Here is a 19169-nt window from a genome sequence, read left to right as displayed (position 1 = left end):
ATTTTCGTATTTTCTCATCATTTTTCTTGTTCTTTATTTGCCTGGAAAAATGCAAGAAACCTATAACATCCTCCTCTCGTTTGCATCAAGTGATTTTTATTCAAATTGTTTTGTTCATTCTCTTATACATCTCAAGAAAATATATTAAGAGTATACCCTATTTTCCAAAAATTGAAAATTAATATGAACACCTGCCAATTTCATGCAAAAATATAAAAAGATTCACAATATACCCAACATTTGACTTATCCTACACATTGCTACGGCATTCTCACTCCCTGATAAAGGGATTATTCACTCAATACCAATATTAGAAGGTTAGAGAACGGTCGTGTCTGATCCGTGTTGGCCCCCTGGTCATCTTATACACGGTCTTGCCGATCCTTAGGCCTTTCCGGTGCATCCTTGCATTTTTCTCACCATCCTGTAGGTAACTAAAAGAACAACTTTTTGCTTTATCTTACATATATACTTATTCACAAGTCCTATTTCCTTGATATTTCTCTCAGGATTTTTGGGCATTATTCCAGTTGTTGAGATGATAATTAGAATAGTTATTGTTGGAATCATAAACCAACTGACGCTTTATTTATATCTCGATGATTATCGAAGTCCCTATATTTTGAAATTTTTTCGATATAGTTTTGACACAAGTTGTTATTGCTATATCGATGAGTATTGCTGTCTTCTGATGTTTATCGACTAATAATATATCTGGTCTGTTGCGAGAAACTGTTTTATCAGTTAGAACAAGTACAGTTTGAAGTGTTTGTGGGTTGTCGATAAATTTCCTACATGTTCATTCTCCAATAAAGTTTCCGGATTTAATTACCCTTAATATGGTTGCCGATACTTTTCTACTGCATCGTGTTTTTCTTTATGTTCGTTACCTGCAAACTTTTGACATCCAATCATTATATGTTTGATTGTTTCGTTCGTTGGATATCAATATTAGCTTCGATCGACAGTGATATTTCGATCCTTTGCTTGCAGTAGTTTCTTGTTGAGATTATTTGATCTTGGATAGCTTGAAAAAAACCTTTCGTTTCTGAATACATTCCACCTGATGTGAGCCAATATTTCGATGTCGACTGAACCCTGAACCCTGGTTCACATCGTTTCGTGTTCCATCAATCATTGTCTGGTGATGGTTATATAAAACATGATCCTTGTTAAGTTGTAAAGGTCTTGATTCATCTGTAATATATTTATAAGCTTTTTTTGACCAGTGGGAGTTCATGGTTTTAGTGGGGTTGTTACGTTGGAGTTGTTGATAGGAAACTCCTCGTCCATTTCGCTATTTTCTTCCCTCAGCAAAACTGCGTGACCCTCGTTTTCTGGAAAGACATGTTGTCGTTATGTTTTCATTTCGTGGAAGACTCAGACGACTGACCAATTGTTGTTTTTTGTAAGCGAATTTCGCAAGCACTCTCACCTCTGCTCGAATTTGTCAGAATCTAAAAAAAAAAGAAAAAAATAGTTAGTCAAATAAATAGCATAGATACTCAAATTATGATCAGCAATTCTTTATTGATATGACATAAGAAAATAAGTTCCAATGTTATGGTGGTGAGTTATTTTAGTTTTTTAAAATTCAAATAGAATTTTTATAAAGAAAAGATTTCAATAAAACTGAAGCGTTGGGCCATTTGAGTGAATATTTGATAATGAATACAGCTCCGATAAAGGCTGCTTGAATTAGCTTGTTGATGCTTAAGAAGATGCAACAGTTTATAATTCTGAATTGAAATTCAAAATAAATTCTTTGTTCGCCATTCTTGTTTTCAGTATTCAGTTTCTTACAAAAAGATTGGAACTGCTTTCAAACCCTTTAAAATATTTTGATTTCTTCTGGAATATTAAGACATTTTTAGATGGATTTCAAAATTAAGAATGCAATATAACCGACTAAGATGTACTACCAGAGTAACAATTCTTATAATCTTGTGATGATAATGTTGCATCTTCTCATATCAGAAGACTACAATACATTTTGGAGAGTATCTCTCGAGCCAAATTTTAGTAGTTGCGCCCTCTCTCTAGAGATTACGGTATTTGTAGTCTCTTCAGCTATTGGGCTATTTAATCGAGCGATCTCTGGACAAGACATCCTCTTACACTATCATGGAGAGGTGACTCTGCTGCAACGCGACGACCCTCATAAACCCGCCGGGGCCGCACTAGAGTGTGGTGTGACTCCCGTAACACCCTCTCTCCGGTAGACAGAGGCACTACAATATTATTGAAAGTAATATACATTTCCCAACAAATTTAACTAAATTGTATAGCATATTGTGCATCTTGTGTGAAAAAACGAACATTTCTCACGAGTGTGGAAGCAACCACACTAGTGAGAAATACATATTTTGCACGAGTTTCTCTTTAGTTTTTTTTACGATTGTGAATAGACAACTTTCACAAAATAGAAATTAAAACGAATTGATTGATTTCAAAATGACCTTCGTTGACAGTATGAATTTCTTGCGTTTCCATAGACCATATAAATGGCTCTACCAATGCCCTATTTCATAAGTCTATCACAGTGTGAATCATTCTGCACAGCTTTTGCCCGTTCAGTATAACGAAACATAGTTTTTATGCCTAACATGCAAAATCTTTTATATCGAACGCAAGTGATATATGATAAAATATAAAGGCGATATTTCATAGCAGTAGAAGGAAAATTTCTTTTCGGGCTTAGCTGTATGGAGTCCTAACCACTGGACCAACTGATAATAATGAGAAGACAGCAACCGTCATCGATATCGTAATCCCAAACAACAGAGTCAAAAACTGCTTAAAATAAAAAGTCTTGAATTTCAAATAAGATGATAGTGGAGAATGATTTCATAAATCATCCCAATACGTACCATTTACATGAAAATCTCGAGAGGAATACATCTGCAATACAGGGTGTTCTATTGGGAAACGGAAATACTTCACAGATGCATAGGCGGTTCTGGAGATACCCCATTTATTGGATCTTACTGTCTTCGTAGCCGAGATACAGGGTGTTTTATGAATTTTGCCCGTTTCTTTCTGAGGCTATATCAAACAAACCACCTGGTATATTTTCTTCATATTTGGCAAATATGTTCCTAATTGAGAGCCCAAACGTAATGCAATAATCGCCTTGAAAATCAAGGTCCGGATTAACGAAAAATTATGAATCGTTTGAATCCTCGAAACAACACCCTGTACATCGGAATTTTGAAAATCTGTTTTAATATTCGGAAACACCACTTAAAACTAATCTGAGCCGTGTACTTCAAATTTTTGCGCAGATGGTTTTACTGCACAAATTTTCAACGTAAATGTGAAGTTTTTGAGAAGGATACCTGAAAGGGATTTAAGTGACTTTTAATAATGAATTATCGAAAATATTGAATGCATAATTATTTCAACATTACTTCGTGATCAATTTTTACATTGGTTTTCCTTTTTATAGCTGTATACTATTTCAGTTTCTATTTATTGAGAATTGAGTTGCATTAGGTTGATATCGTTATTTTGAAACAATTATGAACGAAAAAATATAATAACAAAATAATCAGAAAAATAACTACAAAAACGGCTCGAAATTTCCTCCATTTTGATCTGAATCCGAATCACATTTGGAATGTTTTTCATTTTCTGGCTAGCCTCTTCTATTTTTCTGATTACAGCTGATCCCGAGTATTGATTTCAGAGGAATAAACTAACGATTTCATGTGACCCCAGACATAATAATCCACGGGATTCAAATCAGGGGATCTTGAAGGCAGTAGTGAGATACGACGAGAGAGCAACTCAAAAATAAAAACTGATATGGTATGCACCTATAAAAAGGAAAACCAATGTGAAAATGCATTACAAAGTAATGTTGAAATAATTATGGATTCAATATTTTTGATAATTCATTGTTAAAATTCACTTCAAACCACTTTCAGGTATCCAAGTTCTCTTAAACTTCACTTTTACGTTGAAAATTTGTACAGTAAAATTGTATGCGCGAAAATTTGAAGTATACGTCTCATTTTAGTTTTTAATGGTGTTTTCGAATATTAAAACAGATTTTCAAAATTCCGATGTTTCGAGGATTCAAACGATTCATAATTTTTTGTTAACCCGGGCCTGGATTTTCAAGGAGGTTGTTGCACGATACGTTTGGGCTCTCAATATGGTTCGTTTGATATGGCCTCAGAAAGAAAAGGGCAACATTCATAAAACTCGGCTATCTCGGCTACGAAGACAGTAAGACCCAATAAATGGGGTATCTCCAGAACCGCCTTGGTGGCATCTATGCTCCTGTAAAGTATTTCCGTTTCCCAATGAAACACCCTGTATAAAGCGGAAACGGGAAGACAGTTCTTTCAGGTATATCAAGCACCAAGGACTGGGAAAATTCCTAAAAAGCGACAGAACCAAAGACCGTAATGGGGGCGGGAACTGTGGGGACGACTTCCAAATCTGACAGGCAGAAGTGGGATAATGAAATATAATATTACATGTTACAGAAAAATATTACATATTATCAACATCCGTTAAATAATTTGGAATAAAAAATAAAATAGAGTAATAATACAGACACACATAAGAGAATTAATCGGTAGCAAATGATAAGTAAAAGATAATATATATTCCAAATCTAACTGAAATTTTGTCATGCATCTTTTGATGTTTGGTACCTACTAACAAGGCAACACCGCCAAATATATAATTTTTTACTGCATTGGATTCAAAACCATCATTATCATATGTACTTTAGAGTTGTTCATTTCGAATTTTTCAAATATTGTATGAATTATAACATCCCAATTCATTATAGTAAAAGAGATTTCTTTCTCAATTATACAAAAATACCAAATTATTTAAAATTATTTCAAAGGAAAAATGGAAAATCACTTAGAGATGATGATAAAACCTCCAGTATTTTACGTTCCTTGCGCGTGATAGGTGAAACGAGCCCTATCATTTGTAACCATTTCCAGCTCAAAATTCCATAAATACACATTGTGGCGGTTTGGTAAACGAGCACTCAACAAACGCCAAACGATGCAACACTACAAAATACTTCATTTCAGAAGCTTTCACTCAACTGTTTGGTTTCTTTTACCTTATTACAGTACCTTTGCATGAAATGTCATTTCAAAACTTTACTATTTATTTATATAAATGAATAAATATACATTGGAGATTAATTATTCCAAATATTCATTCTTCTCGAAAAAGAAGTAGCGTAGCAGATTTAGAATATTGCAGATCTTCTTTGGTTTTATAGCAATTGAAGGAAATACATATTAAGATCGAAATTGAACCTATTCATCCTAATAATTATAAATAACTGTTACCTGTAGGAATTGTACAAGGAAATGGCATTTGAGGAATAACAGTATATACTTGCCCCCATCAAAGAAATCAATCAATTACGTAGGCTTTAATAGTCATCAATTTAGTGCTTAACTACAACAAAGTGTACATTCTGATAGCATACGATATATTACGATAGTTAACAATAGACGACAACGAAGACGGTCAATTATCCTATTGTTCTAGGCTCTAGAGTAAGGACAAGCAGAATTGGAAACAATCATCTTTACCCAATCCATTGACAATGCAGACTTTTCTCAACCTACATTTTAGTTTTAAAATAGTATGTCATCTACTATGAGAGAGGCAGTAGAATTATGAATGGTGTGTTGGAGGAGAAACATTGAACGATTAATCTACACTCCTCATTTATTACCTACTTCAATAGTGATTGGTTTATTACTTCTAGTATATTTCCTTACGGCAATAAATTATTGTTGAAGAAATTGCACTTGTAATTCACGCTACTAGTACATCCTCAAAAAATATATCTTTCAAAAAAATTTTCGAATTATTTTTATTGCTGATTAAAGTAAGTCAAAATTGGGATAGAAAAACGCGAAATTTTGAGGACTTGATGGGAATTACATGTTTCGCAATGCGACTGTGTATCTTGTCTTATATCCCGTCAGTTTTGTGGGCACACAATATTACGTAAATTTTTCGATATTCTCCTTGAATTTTCTATGGTTGTCGTAACGCGATCAACATGAAAATCTGCACGAAACTTCGGTATCTATTCTATATGTATATACTAGCAAAATTTCAACTGTCGTATCTGGTTTCACCGAATATTGTTTTTTTGTTTTTCGATATTCTTCTTGAATTCTCTATGATCCTGAATTTTTTTTTGCTGTGAGAGATATAATTCTGTGATTTTGATAACCATCACAACATAATTCGGGATCTGCTGACAAGATAATTTTGGGACCTATTTCTTTCGATATTCTTCTTGAATATTCTAAGGCTCTGATGACGAATACTACAAGAATCTGGTACCTATACCTAGCTGATGTGGTTGACGTATACTTTTTTGCATGACGATTTTTTATTTATTCTGTTTTGAGCTTGAAATTTTTATTCATTTATAATACATCTACACAAAAATTTTAAATCGGTCGGATCACAAAAATATTTTTTTCTATATTCTGCTCAGTTTTTCATGGATCTTATGAGCTTAGAATTGTTATTGTATAGAAACAAGCGAAATCTCAATTCGATCGGATCTTATGTTTGGTTCCTACTGAAATAGTGAGTATATTTTCCAATGCATATCTTCAATTATATCGGGTTCTGCTGACTGAATTTTGTAAGAAAAATTTCAAAATCAATATTCTACATATGAAGGCATAATTTAATCTCGATCGAATCATTAGGTTTGAAATGATCAGGAAAAACTTCAAACGTATTTATTCACGGAACCCATTGTCGTAAGATGCTCATTAACAAACTCAACGGCGCAATTCGAGATTCGAATAGTGTTTACAGACGGACGGCCAGAAAGAATTGAATTTGACCACGGATTCGTCATAACCTCGTAAAATTGGCCGCCGCCAGTTCCGGCATACCGGACATTTTGCCGGGGCGACAAATTGTATAAGCGCAAAAATCTTTTCCTAGTGACCCTCGTACTAATTTCCTCCAATTACAAACGCTCAATTTTGACAGCTGTTGTCAACAAAAAAAAAATTGCAACACCTTTGATAACAAGTAATTATGTTCTAATCAATAGTCTTATCAATTACCTTTCGGGCATTTAATTTTTCCAGTGAAAAAAATACAGTGCAAAGTATTATTTTTCAACAAAAAGGATTCGTACAGGTACAAAAATCCTCGTCTGGACTAGGAATTTTTTAGTCATCTGCACTCGAATTTTTTCTCGGAAAAATCGAATATCCTTAGGATATTACTTACGAAAATGCCGTCTTCTGGTGTAGTAAAATAAAAGAATTGACAATTTTATGGAAATCGATTAGGCGGTCTCAACCAGTCATAAAAATACAAATAGCAATGCAACTTCAAGAACTACGTCTTCTTTTTACTATAAACTCATAGGACGTCGTACTTTTGAACAATACAGTACGTTTTTTGATGCATCGACCAAACTTACCTTGATGAATATGAGAAGGTGATTTCGACTTGAAAAACACGATTTCATAAGGAATTGAAGAACGCCTAACAGGAATAACAGAGGCTCATTCAAAGAAAATTCAAATAAATTAGGCGAAGCAGGGTGGCGAAATTTTATTTTGCAGGGGCGCCAAAATGTCTGGCGGCGATCCTGCGTAGCGATATATGATATAATAGCAGTCTGTTTGGGAAATGACTAATCAGAAACTGATTGATATCGATGGGTAAGGTATATCGATAGTTAGCGAGAGTGAGTTTTTTCAGCACAAAATGAGAATTAATAAAATAATGTAAAAAACACATGTCATATACCTAGTTCACTTTAAGAAAAAATGAATAATGAGAACTTTATGTAGGTACCTAATATTGTCGCCCAAAAATGTTTAAATTTCTATAACAAATTATGTCCCATCAGTTGACAAAACCTATATCCCTACTTGAAATAATGAGCGTTTAAGCGCTCGTCCTTTTATGCGCCAATTACACCCTTTGAGCTCACATATATACAGTATACATATACCTATAAACTGTTCTGTGTTATTCAAAATTTTTCATCAAATTTATGATTATTCTATATGTAGGTAGGTATATAAGTACACGGTGTATCTGAATAACACAGAAAAAATGTAAGGGGCGATTCTGTGATGGAATTTAAAGTAGATATTTGATATATCATTTTTTGAAAAACCTCCCCCCCGAAACGTTACACCCGTCCGAAGATTAACAAAAAAAATGTTTTTCTCTTTTTAATTTCCATATTTATAAAGCTGAAGACACAAGAGGTACCAAGATTTTCAGGTCTATATAGTTTACGTTAAATTCATGTTGTTTTTTTGAACATATATATTATTAGGCGGGGGTGGTTTGTTGTTCATTGGCGTACAGCAAAGATTTAGAGGATCCACTTCCCCTAGCAACGCCACTAACCCAATATAATTTGTTATAATGGAAATATTAGGTATTTATTGTGCATTATTCTTCTTGAAATTTCTGACGATGTCATCAGTTTGCAATTCCAAACGGAGTTTGAAATTGTTTTTGATATGAATTATGAAAATCCTCAATCTAAACTCCATCACTCTCGTGGTTACAACGATAATAAATTTTTTTCAATGGTTCACGATCAACATGAAATTTTGCACGAGCTTTGAAATTGTTATTAGGTATATACCCAAAAAAAATTTGCAATTCGATAAAATCTACAGTTTTTATGAATTAACAGCAAAACCAAATTTTGAACGGCCATATTTATGGAACACTTAACACTTCAACAAACTTTTTTCTATTAGTAAAAAACCAATTCTTTACATTCTTGAAGCAGTATATTCTACTGGAAAATTCAACTCCTGCAAATTTCAAGTTTCTAGGTCCAAAGGGACCTAGAATAATACGGCCGGACGAACAGAATCGAATTCTAGGATGGATTTATCATCAGTGAGTCGAACCGTATTGCTTGAGACCATACCCAGCTCAAAATACGAAAGTAGGTATTGTGATTAAATAATAAAGTCATCCTCGGTCATCTCTCATGCTCAGAGAACGACTCGAAACCCAACATTTTTTTCTTGTATCCTCCCCCTCTTGACTCTTAATTCTTCGATCTTTCCTGCAAATAACAGAAAAAATCGAAAAATATTAGTTCTTCGAAAGATATGCTTTGATCAAATCAGAAAACTTGATGGTTTTATAGCTGAAGTTATTATCGATTAACATCATATACCATCTCTGCACAATGAAATCTAATACCTAGATAGAATCTGAAATTTTCCAAGAATTTTCAATATTCCAATTGTTCGATCCTCACGAAATTTTGCATGAGCATTTGTTTTCTTTTTAAAAACTGATTTCTAAATGTCAGTTCAATCATAGTGATATTTCAAAATTATTGAGAAAACATTTTTCATCATTGAAGATTGAAGTACTTAATCATGAATGCAATATCATGTTAAACACCAAATTCGAAAATGGAAATGTTTCATTGAACAGGTTTTTGTTCATAAAACCATAAACTTAGATAGCACTGTTTTTGTCTATTTCCCTATTCAATTTCGGGAATAATTGAAATGTTTTCCAAATATTCATTATCGGAAAATATAACCAAAAAAATATCACACAGAAAAAAATTAATCAAACCATATACAGTAATATATGTAAGCTTAGCGGTATTCATAAAAAATTACCGGGAAACAAGTTGAACAGCTACCTACCACCCCTAATTCCCCACGTCATCGTCTACCACTTCTACCAGAATTACCGTCTGGTATAAAAACGACGTGTGTGAACAACGGAACCTCAGAAAAGGCGGGAAACTACCCTTATGTAGTGGTTTCCAGGGCAGTTACGAGATACAACTAATAAGCTCTGACTCATTCGATCGTACGTTACGAAATAGTAGCTGCATTATTACAATTCATTTCCAATTTCACGATTGTTTTAGAGAATCAGTTTTCGAAAGAAATAATGAATGTTAATAGAAAAAACTAAACGTTCAATATAGAAATTTCCTACAGAAATCTTTATTGAACGTTTTTTTTTCTATTTATGACATATTATGATGTACCTATATTCACATAGGTTTACAATATGTAGGTATTCCTGCTTCTTCATCGTCAAATCTAAAATAGATTTAATGCGTTCGAAGAAATAATAGAAGAGTTAACGAAGGGTGGCTGGTTATGAGAACTGAAAGATCCTATATCCAAGAGGTCTATTTCTGTTCAATGATGTTGAAGGATCCACTTCGTAAATTGAAAAAGTGCATATTGATATTGACTCATGCATTAAAAAATGATTAATATAAACCATATGCGTATTTGCTGCCTCTACAAATGTTTCATAACAAAATTTACAACAAACTTATACCTACCTATAACGTTACTTACTTTCAGCCGCATCAAAATAATATTGAGATGGTAATGGATTCAGGATTGAACAGTTAGATATTAATTGATAAAGGTTGATGTGATATCAAAGACCATACCTACAAAATGTCTACATAATAGTCAATTGTGTCTGTTTTCAACCCACATAACAAATCATATCACTATATAAGGTTAATGCATGAATTGAAATTTGCAAACTGAATTTCAAGGACAAGGTTTGATTGGAAGTAAAAACATCAAAAATTGAATAACTCTGAACAGCTATGAGTTGCTAACCTAATACGTAGTTTATTGAATTCGAATAATTCGGTTTGATAGGATTGAAAAGTAAATAATACCTCAGGAAAAATCAGGTGTTATAGGTGAAAAGGAGAGTTTAAGCCACTCATTCTTAAATTTGATTTAAGATTCAAAAAATATAGGAAACAATATTCAAATCGTCCCACATCATATGTGTCGGCAGCCCCATCTGTAGGCAGAGGATTACGTGTCACACATCGCGGGGTCGAACAGTGATGCCAAAATGTGTCAGACTTTTTCTTGTCTACATAAACCCGAATAATTCAGATGATTAATCGTGATTAAATCAATAAAATCTTCTCTTTCTGAAAATGTTCTTAGGCAAAAGGTTTTAGTAATTGGGAGAACCAAATTAAATAGAATGTATTTCATTAAAAAATTCTCACGTAACAAAATAAATTTGAGAAGGTACCTAGTAAGAAATATAATTTTTTTAGTAGACTTCAGTAGACGGAAAATTGTTTAAAGTCGGGATTTTAAAGAACCAATGATTATCTGGCATTGAGAATTCGATGTGAGGAATACAATTTTCCACTTATTTTCAATTAGAAATAACATGTTCTCCTGCTCAATCCGTCTCTCATGTCAGTTTCCTTAAATTCGCGATATTCTGGCAACATGGCAGCGGAATACCGCCGATCGCGAGAAGGAAAAGTGGAGGGTGGGGAAGGTATAAAATAGAAAACCGTTTCATATTCATCCTCAATTCAAAGCGAGGCTCGTATCAGAGTTACTACAGTATAATATTATTACGTGTTACTAGTTCAAATTTTAATCTATCAATATGAGGGAAATCGTACACATTCAAGCTGGACAGTGCGGAAACCAGATTGGAGCAAAAGTAAGTACCTATATCTTCATTTTCCGATTAGAATTTTTATTGTTTTCAAAGATACATCCGAGCATCGCCATATTGGGATCAGCGTGAATCATTTCGTAGAAATTGATCTTGTATGAGATCATTATCAGTTGAAATCTATCATATATTCTTTTTTCACTATGATAAACGCTTTTCATTCAGTTGGAATATGAAAAGATAATCGTATAAGATTCCAGGTGGCTGTTCGCTCGATACCGGCGATCGACCGGCCGGCGCAGTACTACACTAACTGAAAATATTGACTGGTCGTATATTCATGATGAAATTTTTCATTTCAGTTAATTCAATGAATATTATTACTGAAAAAAGTCACTTCAGGTTTAATTTCAACCCAAATGCGATGTTATATAGGGCTATATTTGTTGAATTTTGTTGTTGGTGTTGATTTTACTTTGAATTCCTTCTTAGTTCACGAAGTCTAATGAATAAATTTTCAAAATTTTATTTATAATAAGTTTATTTTAAAATTAATAACACTGAATTTCAATGAAATTCAATTGCCGGTTGATGTTTTTATCTAGATTAATATAAAAAACCGTTACATAGAAAACAACCGGCGTCTGCTATCAAAAAGCCGTTGAGTTATAAACATCTTTCATCGTAGATTGGTCACTATATCCAGTGTTAGAATTGCGTGTTGAGAACAGTCAAGTTTTTATATTACTAATTTCGTCGAAATGTAAAAATTCACCTCAAAATAATTACAATTCGAAATTGCTTCATTTAATCTGGGTGTGGTTGGAAATCAATATTAATTATATACATCTTTCACATTATAAATATGTGGTTTGCATGAAGAACAAACAATTAGAATTTACTATAGAAATTTAATGAATTTATTATGAAAGTTACTCCAATTTGAATTTCATCAATGTAATCATATATTAGGTACAATTTTTATATCTTAAATAAGAACAGAATCAAATATAACTGTCATACGAGTATTTTTTCGTGTGGAAGGAAAAAATCTTTATAACAAGGTCATTTTATGTAAATTGCACATCTGAAGCTAGTTTCTCGCCAAGGCTAGAAGGCATAAATTTTCGCGTCTCTCTGTTGAAATGAATGCGCTAGCGCTATTACTCCTCTTCGATTCATCTGACGCAGAACCAATTGACTTGAGGAATTTGCCTATCCTACCCAGCTTTTTGCTCCAATGATTTCCGTTCTTCGAACTTTTCAAGCATAAAACTAAGTTCAATATCCTCACTTTGCGCATGCTGTAACTGAAAATAGAATACAAGTACTCTGCAGATACACGCCCTTCTAATACGCATTGGTATTCATTTTAACTGTCTGACACCGGTTCACTTATATTTTTTGGCAGACATCTTTTATTCTATGCAAATAGAAAGAACGCATTTCCTGGGTGGGTTCAACGTTTCATTATCTTGGCATCCTTTCCAATGGACCTATTTTCAATGCTCTTCGGGTGGGGGTCCATTGTGAAAGGTATTCAAAGTTTTCTTAGCATTTCAAGAACCGGTCTTTTGATATGCAAAAATGGCATATTCCGTTAAATTTATAGTTATTGATTTTCTTTGTATCTACTTCGTTAATAGTCATTATTCCCGATAAATTCAATTGTGTTCTCATGTAATAAAATTCATAAACTACGAGTATATTGAAAGGGTTGAACTGGTAGAAGATATTAAGTTATATCGAATCCCTTATAGACTGGCAAATTCCAAAATTTGAAATAGGTATCATTTTTGTTTTTGACTTGAGATATCTGCGACAATTTGGTTCACTGATAAGAAAAGTCAAGGGTTAAGTATTAATAAATCGAGTATATACAGGGTTTTTATATGTAAGTGATTGTTTGAGCTATGTTTTACCGCTTTCCACAAATACTGGCAACTATTCTATAAAATCGAATTTTGATTCTATTTTATAAAATAGAATCAAACTTCTATTTTATAGAATATTTGCCAGTATTTGTGGAAGGCGGTAAAAAATAGCTCAAACGTCACTTCAATGTTAAAATCATTTACATATAAATACATATACATTGGCAATCGTATATTTTTCACTATCAATTCTTATTCAGATTTTGTAAACTTATCACCAAACCCGCGATGAGTAAATTAAAACATTTTCAAAGACCATCACGATGTTACAATCATTTATAAAGACCCTGTGCAAACAAGCACCCTTTACTTTAGTGCTATTCAACTTTATTTAGATGTAATTCTGCTTGAATAGATTAATTCAATACAGTAATTCCTAGTAAATTACATAAATATATTAGAAAATGAAAATACCTAAAGAATGATTCAGTTTTCAGAGAAACATGTTTTCGAGCATAGTCAATATTTGCCGCAGACAACATTTGGGCGGTGTCCAAATTCTATGAAAATCGATAGGGCATGTCTGGCCTCTAGAGGGCATCTTGATAGGTAGAAGGGAGGGCGAGGGGAATTATTCCAAGGAAAGATCGACTTTCAACCCGCATTGCACCTGTCTAGTCTTATGTTACCCTGATATTTTCATTCAAAAACAAATTGTTTTTTTCTGATATAGTTCTTCTAATGAAGCATTAGCGGAGCTTTTTCTTAAAATCCACTGATAATAAATTAATTACAAATTTCTCCAAATTACCTTTCGAAAAAGTTAGATTTAAGCTAGAAATGAATAAACTTATTTGTTCATTCGAGTACTGTTTTTCGTTCCAATTGACAAAAAAATTAGTCACTGTCGCGCAGTGAAAATTAAATCTATTAAAATAATTAAAACATAGTTTATTGTTCAGTGTATTCTTTCGAAATCCCTGAAAATATTGGTAGGATACCAGCATGAGCCATATTGTAATTATGGTTATAAATTTGAATCATCTTAATTAATTTCGTTCCATGCCCCTTTTGGTACGAATATATTTCTCGGATGACGTCATTCTATTATTACGTAAACCAAACCCCGTTCCGCATATGAGACGCTTCCTGCGTCGCCGGAAGTTTTTCCAATCCTAAACGTTTGCATGTTCAGGAATATGAAATTAGTTATGGATTTTTATACAAGAAAATATACACAATTATAAATCTCCATCCGATTAACTTTATTGATGAAGGGGGAGAAAGTCTTTCAGTCGATTCTAGTTTCATCCCTTTTAAATAATGTGCTCTTTTTCATCACAATAATATAATGTTGGACGTCTCCAATTAATTATGTCGTTTGAGATGGCGTTACGCAAGAGGATTCTGATGAAGTACTATCTATATATAGAAATGACTGCAACCAGTCGTAAAATTCAGTCATTGCCAGTTTATGATAAGTTGGACTTTCATTACCTTATTTGTCTGTAAACCAGTTGCTACTACTATTTTTCGCCTACTCTGATAGGCCTTGTACGCATTGACCATATTGGGAAAGATAGGAAAGTTGGAAAAATACTTATTGTGGTATTTTGGAAATATTCCCGGCCTTTTATACTAGTATAGATCTTGGAAATTATTAATTATATTTCTCCCCAATTTTAAGATAAGATACTGAGAAGAAAACGCATTCTATCAAATACTTTTTTGTCCATAAAATAAGTTTTCCCCTTCGAGAAAAAAAAACTTGAAAACTTCGCACCAGTCGATAATTAAAATCACATTCTCATAAAAATTTTCTGGCTAAAAAGCCTAGTAGGAAGTGAATATGATCCTGGAATATTATTTCTAAAATTTGGATAGTTAATCAACTGATTTAAGATTTTCAAAATGTTAAATTTGGAATGAGTTTTTTTTTTATCAAAGTGTAAGCCGCGTCAACACGCTTCCATTAAAATATCGGTAAATTGCGGAGTTTGGCTTCAGTCCAAAGCATTAAGCCGGAAGTATTCCGATGTTTCAATGCGGTCGGTTCCAAGCTGTTGTGAATATCCGGAACGTGCGTTAATTAGTCTTAAAACTAATGATTCTTTGATGTAGGTCATTTACGATGATTACTCTTAGGTGAATGACTTTTGCAGCCTCTCTAGTCTTACACTTCTTCACACGATACGTGTTGATTCGGTAGATGGTTCGACCAAATGTAACTGTTACGTTAATTACGAAATTTTATATATATAAATTTTCGTGTTTTTGTCGATTATTGATTTTTCCATATCTAACAATTATATTTTATTTGAATGCATTCATTCTGTTTGAGAAATTGTCGTATTTTTATCGATTATCGATTTTTTCATATCTGATGATTAGCAAATTGGAAGGACATCAGAAACAAAAATTATGTTTTCATTTATAAACCTTTATAAGTTTATAAGCATACGTAAATTTCGCTGACTTGTGATACGGAATTGAATCGAATGGAATTTCTTCTTGAAAAATTACTTTGGAGAAATAAACATTAAACTTTTTTTGCATGTTGAGGATTGAGATCTCAACATTTTTAGTATATACATAGCGATTTAATACAAAGTTCTGTTATTTTTCATTTCAATCTGAACAATTGGAAGTTCTAAGAAATTGATAGCCAATGGATTATTACAAATAATTGAAACAAATTATACCTTCAAAGTATTATTATTGTAATGAATCATATTTATTAATTTTATATGAATCCTCATGAATAAAAAATTACTATCATAATATAAATACGTATATTAATTCAAATCTTGAGCAAGTAGATGGAATTAGCCAATCTTAGATTGTTTACCGGTTACCTAATATGCTAAAAAAGTCGCATTTAAATTTTGAAAAAAATTCTTTTATTAAGCATCTAAAAAAGTAATTCGAAGTTTTGAAGTCCTTTTTTAAAACTGATTCCAAATTTTTGACGCAGAATATTCCACACAAAGAATTACTTAGGACTCACAAAATAATTTAACATAAATATTCCATTCAATTTACGAATTTTAAAACTGCAAAACTCAAGAGGAGTATTAATAACAATATGAATTGGGTAAATTTCAAAATCACCCTGTGTTGCGAAACTTTGATGAAATATTCCAAATGAATATATTGAAATCAAACAACTCTGATCACTTCTAACCTATTTCTTCAGTGGCTATTCAAATACTGTTGAGAAGAATAATTTTTATGATTTGATAAACATTCCCTATTTGCTTCAAACATGTAATGAAGAATAATTGATAAATTTCACTCTTTCTAATAACTATTCTCCTTTCAGTTCTGGGAAATCATCTCTGATGAACATGGAATTGACCCTACCGGAGCCTACCATGGAGATTCTGACCTCCAGCTGGAAAGAATCAATGTATACTACAATGAAGCATCTGGAGGCAAATATGTACCCCGTGCTATCTTGGTTGATTTGGAACCTGGTACCATGGATTCTGTCCGTTCCGGACCCTTTGGACAAATATTTAGACCTGACAATTTCGTCTTTGGACAGTCTGGCGCTGGTAACAATTGGGCCAAAGGTCATTACACAGAAGGTGCTGAATTAGTTGATTCAGTTTTGGATGTTGTACGTAAAGAAGCAGAATCATGTGACTGTCTACAAGGTTTCCAACTCACACACTCACTTGGAGGTGGTACCGGTTCTGGTATGGGTACCTTGCTGATCTCTAAAATTAGGGAAGAATATCCAGACAGAATTATGAACACGTATTCAGTTGTACCCTCGCCAAAAGTATCTGATACTGTAGTAGAACCCTACAATGCAACTCTGTCAGTCCACCAACTTGTTGAAAATACCGATGAAACATACTGTATTGATAATGAAGCTCTCTATGACATCTGCTTTAGAACTTTGAAATTGACCACCCCAACTTACGGAGATTTGAACCATTTAGTTTCCCTCACAATGTCTGGAGTCACAACATGTCTTAGGTTCCCAGGTCAATTGAACGCCGATCTTAGAAAATTAGCAGTGAACATGGTACCATTCCCTCGTCTCCACTTCTTCATGCCAGGTTTTGCACCATTGACATCCCGTGGCAGTCAACAATACAGAGCCCTGACAGTTCCTGAACTCACCCAACAAATGTTTGACGCTAAAAACATGATGGCTGCCTGCGATCCAAGACATGGTAGATACTTGACTGTAGCAGCTGTATTCAGAGGAAGGATGTCTATGAAGGAAGTTGATGAACAAATGCTTAATATCCAAAACAAGAACAGCAGCTACTTCGTTGAATGGATCCCCAACAATGTTAAAACAGCCGTGTGTGACATCCCACCAAGAGGTTTGAAGATGTCTGCCACCTTCATTGGTAACTCTACTGCCATCCAAGAATTATTCAAACGTATCTCAGAACAATTTACCGCTATGTTCCGTCGTAAGGCTTTCTTGCATTGGTACACTGGAGAAGGTATGGACGAGATGGAATTCACTGAAGCTGAATCCAACATGAATGATTTGGTATCAGAATACCAACAATACCAAGAGGCAACTGCTGATGAGGATGCTGAATTCGATGAAGATCAAGAAGCAGAAGTTGATGAAAACTAAATTGTTGCCTCATATCGAAAAGCAAAATAGCTTTAAATTCAAAATTGTTTCTTTATTATATACATCATTTTACAGTTTTTTGTACATTCCGGTTTGTAAATTTTGAATACATTACTTAACTTATTCAAGACTGACTTTTTGTTGCTTTCATTTCCATTTATTCACTCATTGTAACATTTTTCTGCATCTTTTTTGTTGAAAAAAGATAGGCCACAAGTCATTGCTGCCAAAACCAATAGGGCTGCCTCAAAAGTTTTTTACTGTGCCTAGTCTTTGTTTGATTTTTTATATGTCCTAATGTGAAATTCATTGGAGTAATGCTTATTTATTTTGATTGATATGTTTGTTAAGATTGCAAGTTTCGCAAGTTAATAAATTTTTATTCATCTGCAATAACAGATTTTAAATAAATGCAGAATTTTACATAAATAACATTTGTTTTATTTAATTGAGTAGGGAGAGAAAAAAAACATCAAAGCTCTTTGGTTTTTTCACTATATTGGTTGAAGTTCTATGAAACAAGATGGATTCAAATTTAATTGATCTATTTTTAGAAAACTATGATTAATTTCAACGCTAACAAAATTTTATTGAACAAATGCAATATTCACATGCTAAGTCTCTATTGAAGAGATTTTTTTTTTAAATATTAATTCTAACATTAATTAACAACACAAAAGTTGAACAATTTTTAATTTATTGGACTTAATTATTGCAACTAACGACTTATCATATGAAATAAGCAAATCAGTTAAAAACCTAGATTCTTTTTGATTGACATAGCTTGAATTCATATGACTTATTTGAAAAACTCAAAAGTATGTTTTCCTACCACTATATGTATATACTTCAGTCCACATATCCTTCAAACTAGCAATTATTTGACAAATTTTTATAAAACACTAGGAGCAATAGTCTTCATTTTCTCAAACTTTATATGAAAAACAGGTACTTTCTTTTTAGGAGTGCTCCAATATAGAGTTGAGAAAAACGCATATTTCCATTCCTTTCAGTTTTAGTTCAATTCTGAATGAGTAGGTATATTTTTTATTATTAATAACTTTGTATGCGCTTTGAAATAATGTACATACATATAAAATATTATACTGCCATGCACTCCTCAACTATTTGAACAGCAAACCTAAATTATTTAATTTGGAGAACAATATTTGCAAATCTATTCCTTTGAATAAACACTTATTCCAACTCGTGACTCAATATAATCATCA

General features: G+C 32.9%; 1 protein-coding gene across 1 annotated transcript; it reads left to right on the top strand.

Annotated features, from left to right (window-relative positions):
• The first annotated feature begins 11343 nt into the window (after positions 1–11343).
• On the top strand, positions 11344–18372 carry LOC123671607 (tubulin beta-1 chain). Its single transcript, XM_045605572.1, has 2 exons — positions 11344–11502; positions 16654–18372. The coding sequence occupies exons 1-2, from the start codon at positions 11446–11448 to the stop codon at positions 17938–17940; spliced, it is 1344 nt and encodes a 447-aa protein (XP_045461528.1). The 5' UTR covers positions 11344–11445; the 3' UTR covers positions 17941–18372.
• Positions 18373–19169: the final 797 nt, after the last annotated feature.

Source organism: Harmonia axyridis, chromosome 1 (assembly GCF_914767665.1).
Source record: "Harmonia axyridis chromosome 1, icHarAxyr1.1, whole genome shotgun sequence".
NCBI classification, from domain to species: domain Eukaryota; kingdom Metazoa; phylum Arthropoda; class Insecta; order Coleoptera; family Coccinellidae; genus Harmonia; species Harmonia axyridis.
This window is presented reverse-complemented; position numbering and strand designations above follow the sequence as displayed.

Coding starts and splice junctions, on each gene's coding strand:
- LOC123671607 (XM_045605572.1), top strand. CDS start 11,446: ATGAGGGAAATCGTACACATTCAAGCTGGACAGTGCGGAAACCAGATT. Junction 11,503..16,653: donor GAAACCAGATTGGAGCAAAA/GTAAGTACCTAT, acceptor TTCTCCTTTCAG/TTCTGGGAAATCATCTCTGA.